This window comes from Melanotaenia boesemani, chromosome 15 (genome assembly GCF_017639745.1).
Source record: "Melanotaenia boesemani isolate fMelBoe1 chromosome 15, fMelBoe1.pri, whole genome shotgun sequence".
Classification (NCBI taxonomy): domain Eukaryota; kingdom Metazoa; phylum Chordata; class Actinopteri; order Atheriniformes; family Melanotaeniidae; genus Melanotaenia; species Melanotaenia boesemani.
This window is the reverse complement of record NC_055696.1, coordinates 25,566,861-25,587,007: the sequence shown is the minus strand read 5'-3', so window position 1 is coordinate 25,587,007 and position 20,147 is coordinate 25,566,861. Positions and strand designations below refer to the sequence as shown.

At 37.1% G+C, this 20,147-nt stretch overlaps 1 protein-coding gene and 1 long non-coding RNA gene across 4 annotated transcripts in view; one reads left to right on the top strand and one right to left on the bottom strand.

Annotated features, from left to right (window-relative positions):
* tlcd3a (TLC domain containing 3A) overlaps positions 1 to 5,549 on the bottom strand; it is a 33,633-nt gene extending 28,084 nt beyond the window's left edge. The window contains exon 1 of the mRNA XM_042007770.1: positions 5,231 to 5,549. Within this exon, the coding sequence (XP_041863704.1) occupies positions 5,231 to 5,352 (122 nt within the window). The 5' untranslated portion in view covers positions 5,353 to 5,549. The remainder of the gene's footprint in view (positions 1 to 5,230) is intronic.
* Positions 5,550 to 15,932: 10,383 nt separating this feature from the next.
* Positions 15,933 to 19,947, top strand: LOC121653963. Of its 3 annotated transcripts, none has more exons than XR_006012893.1 (4): positions 15,933 to 16,549; positions 17,362 to 17,451; positions 17,985 to 18,239; positions 19,340 to 19,947. It is a non-coding gene; the product is annotated as an uncharacterized LOC121653963 (long non-coding RNA). The 3 variants fall into 3 exon arrangements; XR_006012892.1 differs by having other exon boundaries at positions 15,933 to 17,183; XR_006012891.1 differs by having other exon boundaries at positions 15,939 to 17,451.
* The last annotated feature ends 200 nt before the right edge of the window (positions 19,948 to 20,147 follow it).

Sequence of the window (20,147 nt, the reverse complement as noted above, 5' to 3'; positions counted from 1 at the left end):
GGGCGACATAGAAAAACAGGATATCGGTAAACAGAAAAAAGAAACCCAAAAAAGTTATATTGATTTATATCTATAATTTTTAAAAAATAATGGTAAAAATATATATTTTAAGTGCAGCCCTGGCCATTTTATGCCATTTCTTAATGACCCACCAGTGTTTCCCCTACATTGACTCAGCCGTGGCGAGCTGCCACAGCTATATTGCTGGTGTCACGCCTTTAAAATGCGTTAAATGAATTAAATCGGTACACATGGACAACATCAAAATTCCTTAATGAACCAGCATTGCTGCCTCCAGAAGCGCAGCAGCGGTAGCTACTCTGCTGTCAGACATCTGCTCTGCATGTGAACGCAGGCTCCGTTATGGAGTCTATTGAGAGGAAAGATAGTCACTTTAGTGCAGATAAGTCACTTTAAATTTTACACGTTGAATAGTCACTCCAATATGGTGTTTCCAAAAGGGGCGTGCTTGAAAACTATGGTAAACACGTAATAAGGATGAAAGAGTAAACTAGCAGTGAAAACACACATCGCGAGGAGGCATTCCTGCAATGTGAGGGAATAACACAGTATTTGCAAGCAGAGAATCACCCTCATCGATCCACTGTGTACACATGTGGACCAACGTCCTCACGGTGGTGACCAGCGCGCATCCAATTCTGTCATTATACGCTCGGCTAAACAGTCCTCGCTCGCTTGAGTTTTGACATTCTGGAAGTGGAGACTGCGGTTGACGTGTCTTATCCTCTGACTGGTCAGTTTTCTGGCCGACAACATGCCGCAGAGGTCGGAAAGGAATTGCGGCACAACCAGAACATGGCACATACATACCCGGTGTAAATTGGCCGTTAGGTAGCTCTGAAACTGGTAGGACTAGGCTACCATGTAACTAAGCACCACACAACAAGAACAAAACAAACTGTAGGCAAAACTCACCCTTCAGCCTAGAATCACTATGGGGTATTTTTTTGTCCTAACACCGACCTCTTTTTGTAACATTTTCCTACACCGCTCCTTGTTGTGACGCCTTTTGCAATACACTTGTTTTGAGAGGGTCAGGGGCTTGTTGCCGGAGTGTGACTGGGTCTGTGTTTGGGAGGAAATAAATAATGGTAATGTAGTATCAAGCTGCATGATAGGTTATAATGAAAAAGGAAAGGAAACTGTGTTTTTCTTACTGAACTTTTTAGCAAACCTTTTTTTCCCCTTTTTTAAATTTTTTAATCACACCCCAGAGTTACGCACTACTGTTCCTGAAAAATTGTTGACAATATAAGCGACAGTGCTCAGGGAAACCGGCTATATAGGAGTTTTAATACTTAAATATGACATTTAATCACATCTTTAGCAGGACTGGGTTTAAAAAAATTTATGTATCGATTTGAATCAATTCAAATTAAATAAATCCAATATCAATTCATAAAACAATCAATTTTTTTTATATGTGCTCTTTTCCGGCAACATGACCCTACTCTCGCATGACTTACCGAGGCTCTGCAAGATCTTAGCATAGACACACACCTGCTTTCCTGTGTCACCTCCGTCCAAAATCATCTTCTCTTGCAGAGATGATGTCACATTCAGATGTTTTCATTCCACAGTGTGGATTACATTCTACTCTAAACTATTTAGCAGCGTATTACTGCTCACATTAACAGCTAACAATAAAGACCAAGAGCCCTCATATTAGCAGCTAATGCTAAGACCGTGGGCACCGTCACGTTCCAAACCAAGAAGTGATATCACAACTAGGGCTGCAACGATTAGTCGACGTTGTCGACAACAGTCGACAATAAAAATAGTCGACAACGAATTTAGCCGTCGACTATTGTCGGCAAAAAAATAAATAAAAAAAAACTACCGAGTGAGACATTATCTTCTAATCCTATCTCTGCTGAGAGTTGCATAATGCACATGTGCAAAGAGGGGGAAAAAATATAGAGTGAGACATCGTCTTCTTTTTTTAATCTCTGCTGAGAGTTGCACATGCGCAGTAAAGTCCGCCAGGGGAAAATATGGCGGCGGACTGGGGAAGAGAACGGCGGCGGAGAACGTTAAAAGTCTGGGATAACTTCACGTTAAACTTACAAAACAAATTAAATACATGTGAGATTTGTAAAGCGGACCTTGTGTACCACGGAAGTACGTCTGCAATGCTCGAACATTTAAAGAGGAGGCACGTCTGACTTAACAACCTTATGCAAAATTTCAAAGCTGAAAGTGAAATAAGATCCATTTACAATAATCATGAGATACATAATCCGATTGGTCGACTAGTCGTTTTAATAGTCGGTGACTAATCGACTTTCAGAATAGTCATTAGTTGCAGCCCTAATCACAACACATGTATGTACTTTGAAATAAATCCAACATGGTCATTTAAAGTCACATTTCCTCTAAAACAAGTTTCCATTTCGTCCTTTTCTTAAAAAGTGAATAGTCTGATGCTATTTATCTGGTTTACATGATGGCATGTTATAGCTGCTTTCTGTGTCCACGGCAGTAAGCACACACACGCACACACACAGAGGTTTCCATCACAGGACAGAGTGCACGAGTCAGAAAACATGTCAACCAAGTAAAAAAATCAGACAGAAATATGAGAGTTTTCTAAATTCTCTCAGGCAGGTGAAGATGGAAGCATCTCGCTCCAGTTAGGAGCAGATGGAGTATTTCTCCTGCTCCAGTGTTACGCCAATAGCGCTGCGGTCGTCACGGCAACGCGCACAACTGAATAAGCTGAATCTACGTCATTGAAGGAATTTCTGAATCGTATTACGGCTTTAGATGGATGCAATATTCTTTGTAGGCTTTATTAACATCAACATGTTATCTGAAATCCGATTTAAAGTGATTTACAGAATACAAGAAGCATAATTTAACATCAAAAACAAAACAAAGAACATTTGATAAAGACATGACCAAGTTTAAAAATTCAAGTTCAAATGAAACAGATGCAGATCTGGACTCCTCAATAAAAACTACTGAAGTGCAGCAGAGAACAGGTGGGTCTTTAAGCTGGATTTAAATAAACTGGGTGTTTCAGCTGATCTGAGGCTTTCTGGGAGCTTGTTCCAGACATGTGGAGTATAGAAGCTGAATGCAGCTTCTCCATGTCTGGTTCTGACTCTAGGGACTGATAAGAAACTGGATCCAGATGACCTGAGCAAGCGGCAACCTCGGCCGGTAAAATGTGAAGCCTATGCCGAAGAGCAAAAAATTGCAGTTCACCCCTCATCCGCTAGGAGCTGGCTCCAAAATAGAGTCAATCCCCACAGACTCCCATGTTAAAACGACCAACTTCACAGTAGAAATAAATATGTTTAAAGCCTGGTACAAAAATCCATTTTAGTCATTTAATCATTTCTCTTTGGCTCCAAATACAATCACCTCGGTTTTCTTTTTATTTAACTGAAGTAAGTTCAGGCACATCCAATCAATCTCCTCAATGCATTTACCAAGAGCCTGTACAGGGTCACGGTCTCCTGGGGACATCGTAATATAGATCTGTGTGTCATCTGCGTAGCTATGGTAACTAATTTTGTTTTTCTTCATGACCTGTGCCAGTGGGAGCACGTAGATGTTAAACAGAAGAGGCCCCAGGATGGAACGTTGGGGAACTCCACATGTAATTCTTGTCTGCTCCAATGTAAAGTTACCTACTGACACTAAGTACAAAAATACATTTTAAATCGGTGTAATGCAGTGCCACAGAGGCCCACCCAGTTCTCCAGTCATGCAAGTAATATACTGTATCAAATGTAAATCTTTAAATTTAATCATTTAAAAAGTTTTTTTCCTGTCTTGAGTGTTTTTTGTTTGTTTGTTTTTTCCATCACAGCATTTCTGGCTCTAAATCTGGAGAAACACTGTGTTGTTCTGGTATTTCAGAAATGCATGTAGATGTGTCAGGTCAGATTATTACAGTAATCTGATTACTCCCAGACAACTGATTCTGATTGTCAAGTAAATGCACTCAGAGTTTTATAAAAGTAGTTACCTGAGAATGTCTTTAATATTCAAGAAAAAAAGGTGGTGTTACACAATTAGTTCTAAAAAAATCGAGATTGAATCGAATTTAATAGAAATAGAAAATAGGCTGTTGTGAATCAAATCAATTCAGAAAAATTAGTGATGATACCCAGCCCTAATCTTTTGTCTATTATTTGCCAAATTAGTGTTAACTGATGATCAACATCAACCAAAAGCACTGTGACTTATCAGATATGGACGTTTTCCACAATTACAAAAAGTACTTTAAAAAGTGTCATGATTATTAGTGTATAGATAACTAATATGACAGAAGCTGGAGTCTGAGATATTTAGGCTTAGGTTAGTGGTAGAAAAGGGTGATACTTCCTCAGGCGTTGACACTTCTAAGAGCAACCCTTTCTTTCAGCTGAGCATTAGTAAATTAACAGAGGCGTTGTTCAGAAGAAGGGTTCAGTGTATTCCAGAGCACAGCTAACTCAGCAGTGGGCTCTGACTGGAGCTCAGAAGAGGATTAGTCGGAGTGACAGCGTACAAATGAGTGCTGAACTGAGCTGTGCACATGCGAGCAAATCACACTGACCCCTTAACCCCCCTCCCACCGCAATATATTAATTATTACTTCTTCTTGAACTCAATACCCAAGTAGACCAAAGTTGATGTACTGAAGCCAACAAAGACACACAAGTTGTGCTCTGGTTTGGTCAACACTAACCGGAAATGTCACTTCCTATGTGGACCAGTTAGGAGTCCTCTCTAAGACTACTTATCCTAAAGTCCCATAAGACTTACTAGAGAGGAATTCATGTAAGTGATCACTAAGTCAGCTCCAAAATTTCTTTCTACACTACAATTTCCATAAATTTAATATGAATGCAGACAGAAAAATGCATTTTTTCCATCATGTTTATAAAGACTCAGTGTTCTTACAGTATGATTTGTTTTTTCCCTACAGGGACCCATAGTTTTGATGTGCGGCGATATATGCGTAATGTCCCTCATTTAAAAAAAAAAAAAAAGGAAAGAAAAAATGAAACAGTTTAAAAAATGGAGGGTGGTTGTACAGCAGCACAAATTCAGTTACATAAAAAACAGCCGTTACTTAAATGTCAGTTATCGTAACGCATTTACCTGCTAACTAAATGAGTGAAACCGTTACTAGCTAAAAAGCTCGGATCAAGCTAGGTTACGCTAACATGCCCGTTATGTTTCGTAAATGGATTCATTTAACTAGTTTTACCTTTCGCTGACCAGCACCACGTCTGCATCGCTCCAGTGTTTAAACACACACGGCAGAATTCTCCTAAAGGCGAGGAAAAGACCGGGGAAAACTACGGCGCCACAAGCCAAAACTTGCAACATCCTGCTGGTATTTTCCTCGTAACCTGTCCGAGGACCTGGCTCTCTCCCCACCGCGAATTTCGGTCAGTTACACGCAGCACTGAGGCATTTTCACGGGGCAGGGCTTCGGTGTTTTTTCACCGGGAACGGTCCACCATCAACACACGCACACACTCACTCAACTAAAGCTCAGCAGCAGCACCACCACCACTGTAGAGTTCATTGGCTGAGAGACACACGACACTTCCGGTATAGGCTTTCAGAATAAAAGTCTTGAGCAGCGAATTCAATGTTTAATAGGAAAGGATAAGAGAAGAAAGGCTGCTGGAGCGCTTTATTTTGGAGGCTTTGAAGCACTTCCGTTCTTACTCGAACAACTTGACATCTATTCTATTTCTAAGCGATAAATACTTCCAGCCTGGATACTAACAGAACACATGTATCTGGGGTTATATAAATAGATGATTTTAAACTATATAATACGTATAATGATAATCATTATATACATATAAAATAAGAAGACATTTAAATAAAAATTAATAGTGATTTTTCTTTAAGATAAATTGTTTTTATTGATTAATTTGACAATTTTACAATATTGAATTGTTTTACTGAAGTTGCATTAAATATAAAATGTTTAATGATAATATTGTAACATTTTATAGTATTATTATCATTTGGATTATTTCTTTGGAATAGGTTGATTGAATTTTAATCAATATAAAGATGCTACAGTGAGTATGTCATTCCATTTATTAGATTTATTAGATAGAAATTGTCTTATACTATATTGCCAGTTTTGTTTACACCCCTCTTAAATAGCTTTGTATTAGTAGCTTTTATCAGTATGTAAGTCTGTTCCCTAAAACAAAGTAAGGATAAACTCACTTTTGTTTGATTTTGCACAGCCTTCCACTTGTTTGTTTATCACTTTTTTCCCCACTTTGAAGCATAATAATACTTTCCATTACTAATGTCCTTTGGTGGTCTTGTGTGGCCAAGTATTTTATTTCATTTTAAACTCAAAGCTCTATGCAAAAATTTCAGTGTACACAGACAAACAAATGGAAGTAAAAATCTTGACACCTTGTATTGTTTCAATTTCATTTCTAGCTGTGTGCAAACATTTTGTTTGTTTGTTTTTCCAGCATATAGTTGCATTCCCAAAGCACCTCATGTGTTTTAATTAGCTGCATAGTATCTGGGTTTTTTTTTTTGTTTGTTTGTTTTTGTTTTTTTTTTTTTTTCATAAATGTCATAGGTTTTGCTTCTTCCAATTTCAAGAACAAAATTGGTGACTGGGGACCTGGCAACAGCCGATATGAGTGATAAAACAGTGTACACAACAAATAATCAATACTGTAACAAGGTCATTAAAATACATACATATAAAAACACACACAAAAGACATAAAACAGAGGAAAAACAAAAAAACAAAGTTACTCTGTAAAGGTACAGTATTATGCAAAGTACTCAGCAACCAAAAAATAATGATCAAAATGGTTTCAGTAATGTGCAAGAAAATGCATCAGCAGTTAAAATCAAGTGTCTTGAGTGTTTCCCAGTAAAGTAGACTAGTCTAGTTTGTGTTGCGTATATCGATGGTGGGAAGCAAGTTAGAGAACGTCATCAGAGTTCAGCAACTGTTCTTCAGTCTGGTGTTCCTATTCTAGATGCTCCGCGACCTTCTTCCTGAAGAAAGAGGGGCAAAATCTGTATGTGCAAGATGGATGGAGTCCTTCAAGGTGTGGGTGACCCCTTTTTCTACATCTGATGTTGTAGATGTCTGTGGTGGTGGGGAGGCAACAGTCCTCTCTGCAGCAGGGCAGCTGCTGTGCCACATGGTGATGTAGCAGCAAACACAAAAAACACAAAGTCCAAATGTAATTTCTACCAGGATTGCTTCTGTAGGAATGATTAGATTTCAGCAACTGTAAAGGATCCATTTGTAAAAGAACTTTTTGATGGTTTTGAATGTGAAAAAAAAGGATTATGTGGAATGCTGGTTTCTCTTTTTAGAGCAATACTTCAATATTTTGATCTCTGACTGATCTCGGTTACTATGTAAAAGTAACTTAAATCATTACTATTTTGCATTACTTAAAATATTTGTATCTTATAATAAAAAATTGTATTGTAAAGGTAATTTTGAAGATGTACATTTTTAAGAATTATTGGCTACACTGTAAAATGTAATGCTGGCTTTAACAGAACATATGTAATGAATATAACTTAATATTAACCAGGTTGTTATTAATACCCATCTTCTATGAATCAGATTTACTTTGGAGAACAAATGATTGAATAAATTCATGTTGTCAAGTTTAATCAAAATAAATAAGGTGACCATGTGAAAATGGTGATGGGTAGTTGCACAACGCTGTTGACTTTTATTTCAAGACAGATTCATTGCATGATACCATGTACTTTTAGTTTGGTAATAGTTTTAATTGGCCAGTAGTTCTTTAAAGTACTTCATAGTTCTATGATTAAAAAAAGTCACAAAAATGTTAATAAGGATTTCAGTAAGAGCTTTAATAAAAAGAAAAGTGAAATACTCTGTGATGTTGTGCCCATTTTCCTGTCATAAAAACTAAAATGTCTCCAGACGTATGTCTTGTTTAGTTTTATGTTGCCTTTGTTGTTCTCACTGTTACATTTTAATGAATAAAACAAAGTTATTTAGAAGAAATTAAATGCAAAAAATGAATTTCATGTCAGCCTTGATAATCTTTACCTCCAAAGGTCACCGTATTGACCTCATATCAGCAAAAATACACCATAGATTCGATATCTAAGAAACACATAAAAATACTGTTCACCTGTTATAATGTTGATTGATAATGAACCCTTTAATACTGCGTTTATCATATGGGATGCATACTGTTTCTTTTGTATCCCTTTATGAAAAAAAAAAAAAAAAAAAAAAATTTGCTCAAAACCCTGTTGTACAGAATTTGATACTGGTCTTCTGCCCCCTGGTGGACATCGTTTGCACTGCAATAACTTTAACATAACGCAAGGTAACAAATGATAACTGCAAAAATGATAGTTGTTAATTCATTTATTTTTTATTTTATTTTTTACATTTTATTAAAGGACCAAATAAACACCTCAGATAAAATATCTATCTATCTATCTATCTATCTATCTATCTATCTATCTATCTATCTATCTATCTATCTATCTATCTATCTATATATATATATATATATATATATATATATATATATATATATATATATATACAATTTTCTTCCCATTTTTTCTTGGGTCAGACTTTAAAGGGTGAAAAATGATTGATCTTACATTGATTTTGGTTGAATTTGACTCTTCTAGGGTAATTTTCATGTCTTCATATCAACAGCTGATTGCATAAAACTGTATAAATAGTCATTATCGTCACCCCTGTGTTTAAAGCAGTTATACAGGCTGCTGCACTGTAGCAGGGAGGTCAGTGGTGTGATGTAGTTTAGCAAAGACCATGTTCACAACAAGTTCCTGCTGCAAAGCACCTGAAAAGCCATTTCAAGCCCATCAGATAATCAAAGTGGTGAACCTAAAATCATGTTCACTGAAAATGAGAACAAGATTTGTAAAGCATCACCTCTGATTAACAGGGATTTGATCACATTAAGTTTCCTCAACAACCTCAGGTTCATGCAACATACTCAGATTGATTTAGTTAATCAAAGCTAATTGTGGTAGTGATTTTTCATAGTAATGCCACCTTGTTAGCTTTTACAGCTAATTACATTCTTTTATAGAAATGGTAAATTATTTTAAAGCTATATAGGTTCATTTCAAAGTTGGATCAATTAAAATATGTTATGCTATAAATTACTAAACTCACCATGTATTCCCTGTTTAGTAAATTATGTAATTTAAAGTTTCATAGATGGTTTTAACATTATACATACTTCTTATAGTACAATATATTAACTTCTTTTATTAAGCAAAAATAGAAATAAGACAAAGTCCAAATAATTATACCAGATAAAATATCCCTATTTGGCCACTTGGGGGCAGTGTAAGCTTTACATCATCACAAACTTCTGTTAAATGTGCTTCCTACAAGGGATGGAGGAAGTAAAACAACTGGTGTGGATGAACAAATATACAACATATAATATTGTGCCGACCTTTATTTCTGTAATTTAGTTTAGTTCCCTACAGGAGTTGCTTCCTCTAACCTTGTTAATGTTTGTTGAATAATTGTTGGGTTTGGGGTGGGGATGTTTCGACTACCAGGACATGCCAGATAGATTGTGTCAGTCAGAAATTTCAAGCTGGCACAGAGCTGCAGTATCGGTCAATGTTTTCTTTCTACTTAGACAAAAACACCTGTAAACTGCTAAATGCTTTTCTGTATTAACCTAATCAATAACTTCAAGCTGTATTAAAAATAAAGCTGGTTAGCTGGAAAAAAAAATGAGTGGAGACCAAATATATAAAGTAAGCCAAGCAGCTAATGTGCAATCTTTCCACTGGGTGAAAGAGACTAAAAGAAAGCACCTCCACAGCTGAATGAACACCTCAGACTCTGTATCTGCACACGGAGCATGTTAAAGTGAGGTTATCAGTCTCAGATGCTGCTATCAGCTGTCAAGTAAACACTCTCTTTAAAGTCAGTAGTTGACCTGAATTTACCAGCTCTGAAAGGTAGAGTCTGATATCTGAGAGCTGCTTGTAGAGTGTCTGACATTTAATTTTTAAACATGTTTCAAATTTTATTGTATTTTGGTATAACTTCTATTTGAATTAAAATATGTTCTGTTACATAAAAACTCACACACTGATATGAATTTTAATCTTGTTTAACTTTTAAACTGATTACAAATGACTACAGGAAGCAGTTTTACTAATATACGACCAGGGAACAGTACCGATTTATAGTTTCTCCATCAAGCTCAGACAGAGATACGTTCCAGTTGATCAGCTCCTGTTCAGTTTCTTGTTAACACAAATATCTTATCAGCCAGTCACACGGCAGCATCTAGTCATGTAGACGGGGTGAAGACGACTTACTGAAGTTCAAACTGAGCATCAGAATGAGGAAGAAAGAGGATTTACGCGACTTTGAACGTAGCATGGTTGCTGGTCTGAATATTCACTGGGATTTTCACACACAACCATATCTGGGGTTTACAGAGAATGGTCTGAAGAAGAGAAAATATCCAGCTGTTGATGTCAGAGATCAGAGGAGAATGGGCAGACTGGTTGGGGATGATAGAAAGACGCAGCTGGGCTACAGCAGCAGAAGACCACACTGGGTGCCACTCTTGTCAGCTAAGAACAGGAAACTGAGGCTACAGGTCACACAGACTCACCAACACTGGACAATAGAAGATGGAGAAACGTTGCTGGTCTGATGAGTCCATCACCTTCTTCCATCTATCAGTCCAAGAATTAAAAAGGGGGTCCAACTCAGTACTAGAAGGTGGTCCTGATGAAGTGGTGAGTCTGTCTTTAAAGTTCCACTTTTTGTTTGTTTGCAAAATAATTTTGCTTCATGAAAACCAGATAAAGAGCTTGAGCTTTTTTAAGCACAATTTTTGTGCAAATCAGGAAATTTAGTCTCACACAGCGTCTGACTGACCACACTAACTCCAGGTCAGTCTAGTTCACAGCAAGCAGAACACTGTTTACTACAATTATAGTTTTTTTTTTACAGCCTTTAGGAATGTGTTAATTGTTTACTCATTAAAGCACTATTACGAAAGAAAAGGAAGGTATCATGCATGAGGGAAATTATTACCCCATTGTCTGAATGCAAAGCCCAGATGGAAATTTCCCCCTTTTGTTTTGTTTTTTAAAATCATGGTTAAAATGCAAAACATAATTTTAACTGTTGCCCAACCAAAACTAAATAACCTGTATTGTGTTACCTGTTTAAAACCTACTACTTTAGCTGTAGGTACAAGTACAGCACAGCTTAAATATATTTAGTCTAAAATCCTCAAAAAACCCAAATACTTAAAACTAAGCTTCTTTCTGGTCAGCAGGCGTCAGTGATTTTGCTGGTTTATGCAACAAGATTTCTTATAAAAGATACGATCACCTAAGTTTTCCACTTGATGAAGGATGAGCAATGCAAAAATAAATGTCCATCACAGCCAGGTTTAGTTCTACTATCTTAAATATGGAGTTTTTATACTGTTAGCAAGCAAGAAAACACTCTTCAGACAATAGGCAACTTTATTATCCATTTGTTAAGTAATTAAAAAAAAACCTTGACTACATATATCTGGAGTAACGTCCTTGGCTAATCAATTAAGTTGTTTGTACAGAAAAGGTTAGAAAATGATGAAATCTTAGTTTTCTAAAGCTGAGTGTGACAGCAGCCCAAAATACAAAGATGTCTAAAATCTAATGTATCTAATGTTGTGTCTGCACAAAAGGATCAAACAGTTTATTATCAGCCTGTCATAAAGACACAGTTTGTTCCCATTTTTGTGGTGCTTGCACCAACAAATAGCCATTAGCTGAAAATGCTATTTGTTATTAGCTCAGCATAGTGAAGAGTCATGCCTGATAAACTGCAGCAGATGAACAGGATCTGAAAGTGATGTCCTCATGAAATAATAAATCCAGCAAAGACCTGAACCAGGACCTGAGAGATGCATCTGGACCTTCAGCTGATCCATCTACTGTTGGTTGAATCCTCATCAACTGTCAAGAAGCCATTCTTAAGGAAGGGAAAAGGCCGAGGTATGTGACATGACACAAGAACTGGACTGAAGATCAGTGGAAACAGGTCACATGGAAGGGTGGATCCTCTCCAGAACCTGGACCTCAACATTATTAAAGCAGTGTGTATCATCTGGAGAGAGAACAGGACAAAAGTCAGAAACATCCAAAGAAGAGCTTTGAAAGGTTTCAGGCTGTGGTAAAGAATGAAACTACAGAAGTTCATTTTAAAGCTAGTTAAAAATGAACAAATTGTTTTGTTAAATCACTAAACTTCTTGCTTTTTCTATCCAAAAACCTTTCAGAGGTCTTCCAGCAATTTAATTACAGCAAATATCTTTAATCTCTCCAAACGAAGGCATTCAAAGCCACTAATGATAATGAAAGAAACATAAAAATTTGCCCTATTTTATTGGAACTTTCCAGTCTGCGTCAGTCAGTATTCACCCTACATTTTTCCATCAGACAGCAAATCTATCAGCTCTGACGTTTTCTTAGATTCTCAGATAACACAGATAACAAAAAAGGAGCAGCATATGTGTCGCTTCAGATAACCTGTAATTATATTGAAAAGATATCTGCAGGTCCATTAAAGTTGCCACTAGACTGTTTCCTTATTGCCTTTGAGGCTGACATGACAGTCATAGGTTTTGTTTCCCCAGAAATGGTCAGAATGGGTTATCAGTAGGTGGATGCTACTACTTCTCCACAAACTGTTTCTGGAAAAGTTAAATAATCCCAGATCAATATTTCTGTAACATTTAGTAAAAACATAAAAAGCTTTGGTTCCGGAGTGTGAAGCCAGGAAATAAGTTCATCAAACATATAAGTGTTTTCTTGTGGTTTTGTTGTAAGCCCATCAGCTTCCTCTCCACCACAAAGCAACAGCATACGTTTTCTATAACAGCCAAGACATGTAAACTCAGGAGGCAAAGATCAATTAAAAACATTCAATAAGCATCAGGAAGTATTGATCCACACAGGTTCTTGTTTCACTTTCCTGAAACAGCGTGACCCAAAGTTCAGTTTTGCTTTGTGTCATAGCTGATTTATTCTTTAACTGACACTAAATGGATTACAGCTTGTAAAATGTGTGGTGCATTCACACTCTCTGAGTCTTGTTGAATGGCATTACCTCATGTTATTAATCTTTTTACAATAATATTAAAATACTTAAACACAAATTAAATGTTAAGGTATCATGTTGAGACAGATTCACTGTTGTTGGATATCACCAAAAGCACAGAAGACTTGTTTTCTATGATGGTTGGCTGGATTCCACATATAAAACCAATCCCTAACTATATATCAGTATTGGGCAGTAGTGAGCTGGAGATTCTTGGGTCAACTATTCCAGTATTCTAGGAATAAAAAGCTTTATTAGATTGACATGAAACATTTTTTTTCTTAATAAGATGGCTCCTTGGACATTAAAGTCTTTGTATGTTATTAAAATAATGTTGGATTATTCTAAATTTAAGAAGAAAACAACGAGAGGAGGCTAAAACAGGAGTAGTCAAGCTTCAACACGATGAATCAGTTTCTTAGCATCATCCTGGAGAACGATGCTTCAGATTCTGATCATATTTTACAGATAAGATAAAATGCTGCTTTAGAAACCTGTTTAATATATGAATAAGAAGATAAAAAATTACGCCAAGGTTCCTCTCATTAGTACTGGGAACTAAGCGTCACCAGAGCAATCGTATGACTGGATAACGAGGCTCTAAATCTCTTAAGAACAAAAACAATGACCTTAGTTTTATCTAAGTTCAAAAGCAGGAAATGTCAGGAAACCTGCACCTTTATGTGTTTTAATCACTCTGCATTCCAAAGTCCGGTTTCTTTCCATGACCAGCTACCATTCCTCTAGTACTTGTATGTGCACAATTATATTAACCTGGCAGCAATTAATGAGTTCAAAGGAGAGCCATAAAAATAAATCTATCTGTTAGAGAATAAGTAGAAATAATAAGATTGAAAACCCCCTAATTATTACATTAATTATCTATTTGCTGAACTTAGATAAATTTTTCTATAAGGCAGTGTCTTTAGCTCTTTTTATTTATTTGTTTGTTTTATTTATTTTTTAATGTGAAGACTTGGTTTATCAACTTCCCTGCAAAGTGATTTGAGAAATATATGAATAAATATATTTCAGTCAATTACTCCTTTAATTTAGGCTGTTTTTAATTAGATAATTAATAAGATTTAATAAATGTCCCTCAAAGTAAATCTGTAAAAAACATACTGATGCAGCCTGTAAGTGTGATCAGGCCGTTCAGCTTTTTGTCTGTATTAAAGACAAGAGCTGCTGCGGGTTAATTTCAAACCTAATGAATTCTCTCTTCAGGTAAACACAACGATCCGTCCTCACACATTCTTGCCTTTTGCCATTTAAAATGTCAAGGTGAATCTGACTCATTGATGACACATGGAGTTCTCTTCACTACTTATCGAAATACTAAATTATGTTTATTCTAAACGAATAACTAGGACTCTCTCATCAGATGAAAAATAAAGTGAAGGTTTAAGTGTAAAAAAAGAAGCTGTATCTCAATGGACTTTAGTATTTTTTGCAACCCGGATAATTGCTTCAGGAAACTGCTTCAGTGGCTCCTAGAAACACAGAAACTTTAGTTATATACCACCAATTCACAAAAAAGTTGTCTCAAGGCATTTTACAGGTACAGCCCAATTCTTACAAATCCATTATTTGATCCACATTAGTCCAGTTTTATAGACCAGTCCCTGAAAATTATTACCTAGCTGAAACCAACAGATTGCGTCAAATTATCTCATTGATTTTATCTCCCATCCTAAGTGTGTACAAGGTGACAAAGGAGAAGGAAAACCTCTAGCAGAACCAACCAGGAAGGACGGCCATGTGTGCGGTTGGGGTGGAAAGGACAGGAACGAGGGGTCAACAAGCAGCACAACTCTAATCCAGGGATACAGTCCAGACAGTTACGCTCTGCCAGTGAAAGACGCCCAGTGCTCCCACCACAACGTGGCACAAAATCAGTAGCTAGACTCTTTTCCTTGGTTGTCCCCCGGTGGTGGGACGATCTACCAAACTTCGCTGAGTCCTTATCCACTTTTAAGAGCAAGCTAAATACTCAGTTGTTTAAGGAGCATTTCCACGCGTAGCTTAACTCTTCTACTCAACAGAATGAGTAAGAAAGATTTGTCCAGCTCTTTGGCACAACTAAGTACTGAATAAGCTGCATGCACTTATGCCCAAGACGATATTGTTCGATGAAATAGTGATCTTATATTTTAACAAAATGACTTACAAAAAACAAAAAAAAAAAAACAAAAAAAAACACTCACCTCTGGGACTCTCTTCCCCCTGATATTCATACCATAGACCCTCGTCCACTCTGTAATAATAATAATAATAATAATCATTATTATTATTATTATTATTATTATTATTATTATTATTTATCCATCCTGCCTTCAGGCTGCTGCTGGTTTAATGGTGTGGGGGATATTTTCTTGGCCCACTTTGGGCCCCTTAGCACCAACATGGCCTGGTTTAACCACCACAGCCTACCTGAGTATTGTTGCTGACCATGTCCATCCCTTTATGACCACAGTGTAGCATCTTCTGATGCTACTTCCAGCAGGATAATGCACCATGTCACAAAGCTCAGATCATCTCGTTTCTAGAGCATGACAATGAGTACAACAGTCACCAGATCTCAGTCCAGTAGAGCAGCTTTGGGATGTGGTGGAACGGGAGATTCTCATCATGGATGCAGCCGACAAACCTGCAGCAACTGTGTGATGCTGTCATGTTAATATGGAGCAGGGTCTGACCCGGTACTAGAAGGTGAAGTGGTGAAGTGTACGGTGAATGTAGATTATACAACCAACAAGCTAAAACGGAAAAGTACATTTTTGAGCTGAAACTCAGCTCTGCAAGCACCCTGAATCAGACTAATGTAAAATGAAAGTGTACCAGATACAGATAACTAACATATTCTCTCCAGCATTTCTACAACTCCAAGATGGAGAAGTAGATTAAAACCTGTCAAATGTGATGTCTGAACTCTGTGATCAAGCATCAAGTGGAAGTTGGTTTATTGCACAACTGCATGCTAAAATTAGAGGCCTAAATACCTGAAATACCTACATGAATTCCAAATAAATGCCTTTTTACAAGCTGTTGTAAATCAAATTTACAAGTTACTCATTAACAATGTTTTTTGGCTAAAGGGAAAGAACTTTCTTCAGCTGCAGGAGACTTTTTTGTTGGCAGCCACTGTATGACTCCCCCAATCACACATCCTGTAAACGGCACACTGCTTTGCTATGGTAACCATGTGTTTTCATCCAGTCTGCTGGACATCTCATCAGACTAAGTAAACACAAGGTAACCATGTTTTTATCAGCCTGCGTTGCCTTAGTTTTCAGTGTTTGCAGCTGCTAGGGTTTAACTCGAGCTGCTGATTCCAGCTAAAGAAACAAGTCTAAGAACTTGGAGGAGGACGTTTGTGGCATACTTTTAAACTTTCTTTAGGTAAGTGCAGTTCTGCACAGATTATGATGCTGGTTTCTTTGTTCCACTAGAGAGGAGAGAAGTTTGAGTTTCAGGAGTTATGCTTGATTGCAGCAGGAAACGGGATGGAAACGTGTCGACTGTTGGGGCTGCATACTTTACTGACCCAACCATCAAGCCCAAAGTCATTTGGGCCAGTCATGGTCATGTTTGCTCCCTTATCTCTTTTGATTCTCATGTACAATAGAATATCTGACATGCTGAAAAAGACAGCCATGACAGACTTTTATTAGAGATTGATCATATTTCAAGACATGCAGTGGAACTTCATGAATTGTCCTCATGTTTAAAAACTGTTTGCTTCTACACCGTGAGGGAAGAGGATATGCTCTTCCTGGCCCAATAAATGTGCAGTAAATGGCATGTGATGATAACTAAATATAACCTCTTAGTATCAATAAACATCTATTAAAATCAATATGCCCATTGTTCTGAACTTTGATGACATGTTACAACACAAAAGCACACAGAAGGGAGGTGCTGCAGTAGAAACAGGTGGTGAGATAACAAGCTCATAAAAGAGCTGGATATTTTCTGGCTTTAAGGTAAAGGAAGTAAGTCTTCATATTCATCATCGTCATCATCAGCCTCTCAGGTGAGTAGCTCCGCTCTCCTCACAAGGCTTGGATTAGTCTGTGTGCTCCAGTAAACTAAACCACGACTTGTTCACAAACATTTTTTATGGAGATTTGATACTATTTACGCCTGACCAGAGCATCAGGGTCGAGAGCTTGATAACTGATTCTGTACGTTTCTGTTTCTGTGTTCTTCAGCAAAGAAGATTCTGGTTTTTTTAAGGCACTGATACGCGGCTACAATGCAAAAGAAACTTCTTATTGCGGCTCTTTGCCTTCTTGCTACAGGTAAAAGAAAAAATCTCATTATTATTATTCATTTGTTTATTCAACACCCAGCGACACTAAAAGATTTTATAAAATTCTTGTTTGAAAGCTTTGGGTTTTGGACCTTTTGTACTCAGAAAACGACGGATTACTCATTTATCAGTCCCAAAATACTTTTTCTTTTAGATGTTTCTGACAAAAAAGTAGGTTCATTCATATTTTAAAAAAGGTAAAGAAATTTTTGGTGGTTTGAAACCGCGTTGGAGCATTTTCTGATGACTTGGACCAAAGGTGACGATTAATAGAGGCCATAAAGTGATATGTTGAAATGTTTGATAAGGTGTTAGTCAAAAACATTGTTAGGCATTTTTAATGGAGCTATTAGGCCAAAGTTTTATTCTTCATTTTGCTCCAATCAGTTAGGGTTTTTATCTCTAAATTACTGCTGACCTTGTCAATAAAAATACTTGATTCAACTCTTGAATGAAACATGAATGTGTTTCATGCATTTGCTTCAACCTTTTTCTGTGTTTTTTTTTTTTTTTGACTGAAAGTGATTCTGTGTGGAGCTCAGACAACTTTTGACCCAACCACTAACGGGTCCACAGCAGCTCCAGAAACAGGAACAACAGCTAATCAAACTGCTGCACCCAGCACAGCTATAACCGGTAACCAAAGTACCATCCCAGCAACGGATCCCAATACATGGACAACTGTTAATGCCACCCTTGACGATTCATCCGGAGGGCTTTCATCAGGAGCGATCGCAGGCATTGTCATTGGCACCATTGGTGGGGTGGCTTTACTTGGTGAGAAAACAAACACAACATACGTAGAATCAATTTCTTCAGTTTCACCTGTCGTCCAGAAAAAGGAAACGACAAGGACCTGCAACGTAGGGACGAGATGTATATTCTTTGCACTCAGCAGTAGAGGTGGGAGAATAATTTACAGGTTCAAAGCACAGAAGAATGGTCTTAACAAGAAATGAAAAAAAGTATGAAAAGTTTAAAACTCCTTTAAGACTGGGTCTACATCACATCTAAAACTTTAAAAGGTCATAAAAATGAGAAAATGTTAAGCTTATTAATAAAAATCTGACTTTTAAAGCCAAAATCAAACATGTGAGAAAGTATTTCCTGTCTGAGATCTTAAGTTTCATTTTGCATGAAATGTTTATAAAAAAAAACTCGACCTGTTTGCTCTTCTTTTGCTTGATGAACTGTCACATAAACCAGTGGTTCCCAACCTGGGGTCAGGGAACACCACTGGGGTCCCCTACACAGTACGGGGGGGTCCCCCAAGGTTTTAAAAAGTAAGGCTGTGTGTTGTTAATTTTATTTTGGCTTTATGGAAAGACAGGACTGAGCCAGAATACATTATTTATGGTGAAAATCTCACTTCACCAGATATGGTTTCAGCACGGTGTGGGGCAGGGGTCCATGGCCTTTTAGTATTTGCATGAAGGGAGTCCTCAAGGAAAATTGGTTGGGAACCACTGATATGAACTAAAGACCATTTATGGAGAATTTCATTTATATATTAATTTATAAATATATAAATATATATTTATTCCACAATGCCTGTGATGATGGAAAATGTTCTGTCCCTAATCAGCAGAAACAGACAACTCAAACAGGAAGTTGGAAATCTGAATAAAATGAACATAAAGTTGGGGCGAAGATGCCAGTAATCGGGGCTCAGACTGCACCAACTTCCAAAGTGAACTTTAATTTTAACCCCAACTACATGCCTGTAACGTTACATGACTTAACATGTGATGCATTTTCAAAATCTGATCTTTTTTCTTTTAACTTTGGTCAAATTTCCCCCCCAAAAAGAGGGAAATGAAGCAATGTGCATCTAAATGAACTCACACAAACTTAAATATGTTTTGTCTTTGTTTCAGGTGGAGGCATCTATGGTGTGCTGAAATGCACCAACACGATCTAAAACCAGCTCTCACTAAATGAAGACTTCAATGGTCAAACACTGTAACCCCAAACATTTATTATCCCAATTTCAGGAGTTTTTCTGATCCTAATAAGAGGATGGAAAGAAAAGAAAATCACTTTGTCTGAAAGGCCCATATCTGAATAAAACCTGAGTCTAAAATGATGATGACGATGGGCCAAGAGGAAGACATAAAAATCTATTTGACTATGCCGATTGTCTGACTGCAGGGTCAGAGGATAATTTGTAAGCTGATCAAAAACTTTTCTTTTGTTAAATAGAAACTATTTAATATTTGCATGCTTGTCTTGACTTAAATGGGCTAGAAGTTTATGCATTTGTGAAAACTAATCTATTAATGTCCATCTGTGAACTGAAGTAGCTTGTGTTGGTCAGATTTTGCACAAAGTAGTTCTGAAGCATGTGCTGCTGCTTCAGTGCAAGATGTCGGTTAATGAGCTGCACTCTTGTTACTTCTTTTATTAAAAAAAAATCTTTGTAAGTGCATTTGGACTGACATACCTCATTATAAGTCAACCGTTTTAATCTAGATTTATGACCTTTCAGAAATCAAACAATGTATTTAATAAATATATTTTAAATTAGCCGTCTCCTTTAATAATTTTCTCCTGATGGGTTTAATATCTTCATAATTTAACTGCTTTAAAGCCATCTGGTTAAAGTCCAGGGTCCTTATTTATAAAACTGTGCGTAGCAAAGCAAACTACAGGTGGCGTCTGCGGCGCAAAAGGGAAATGTGGCAC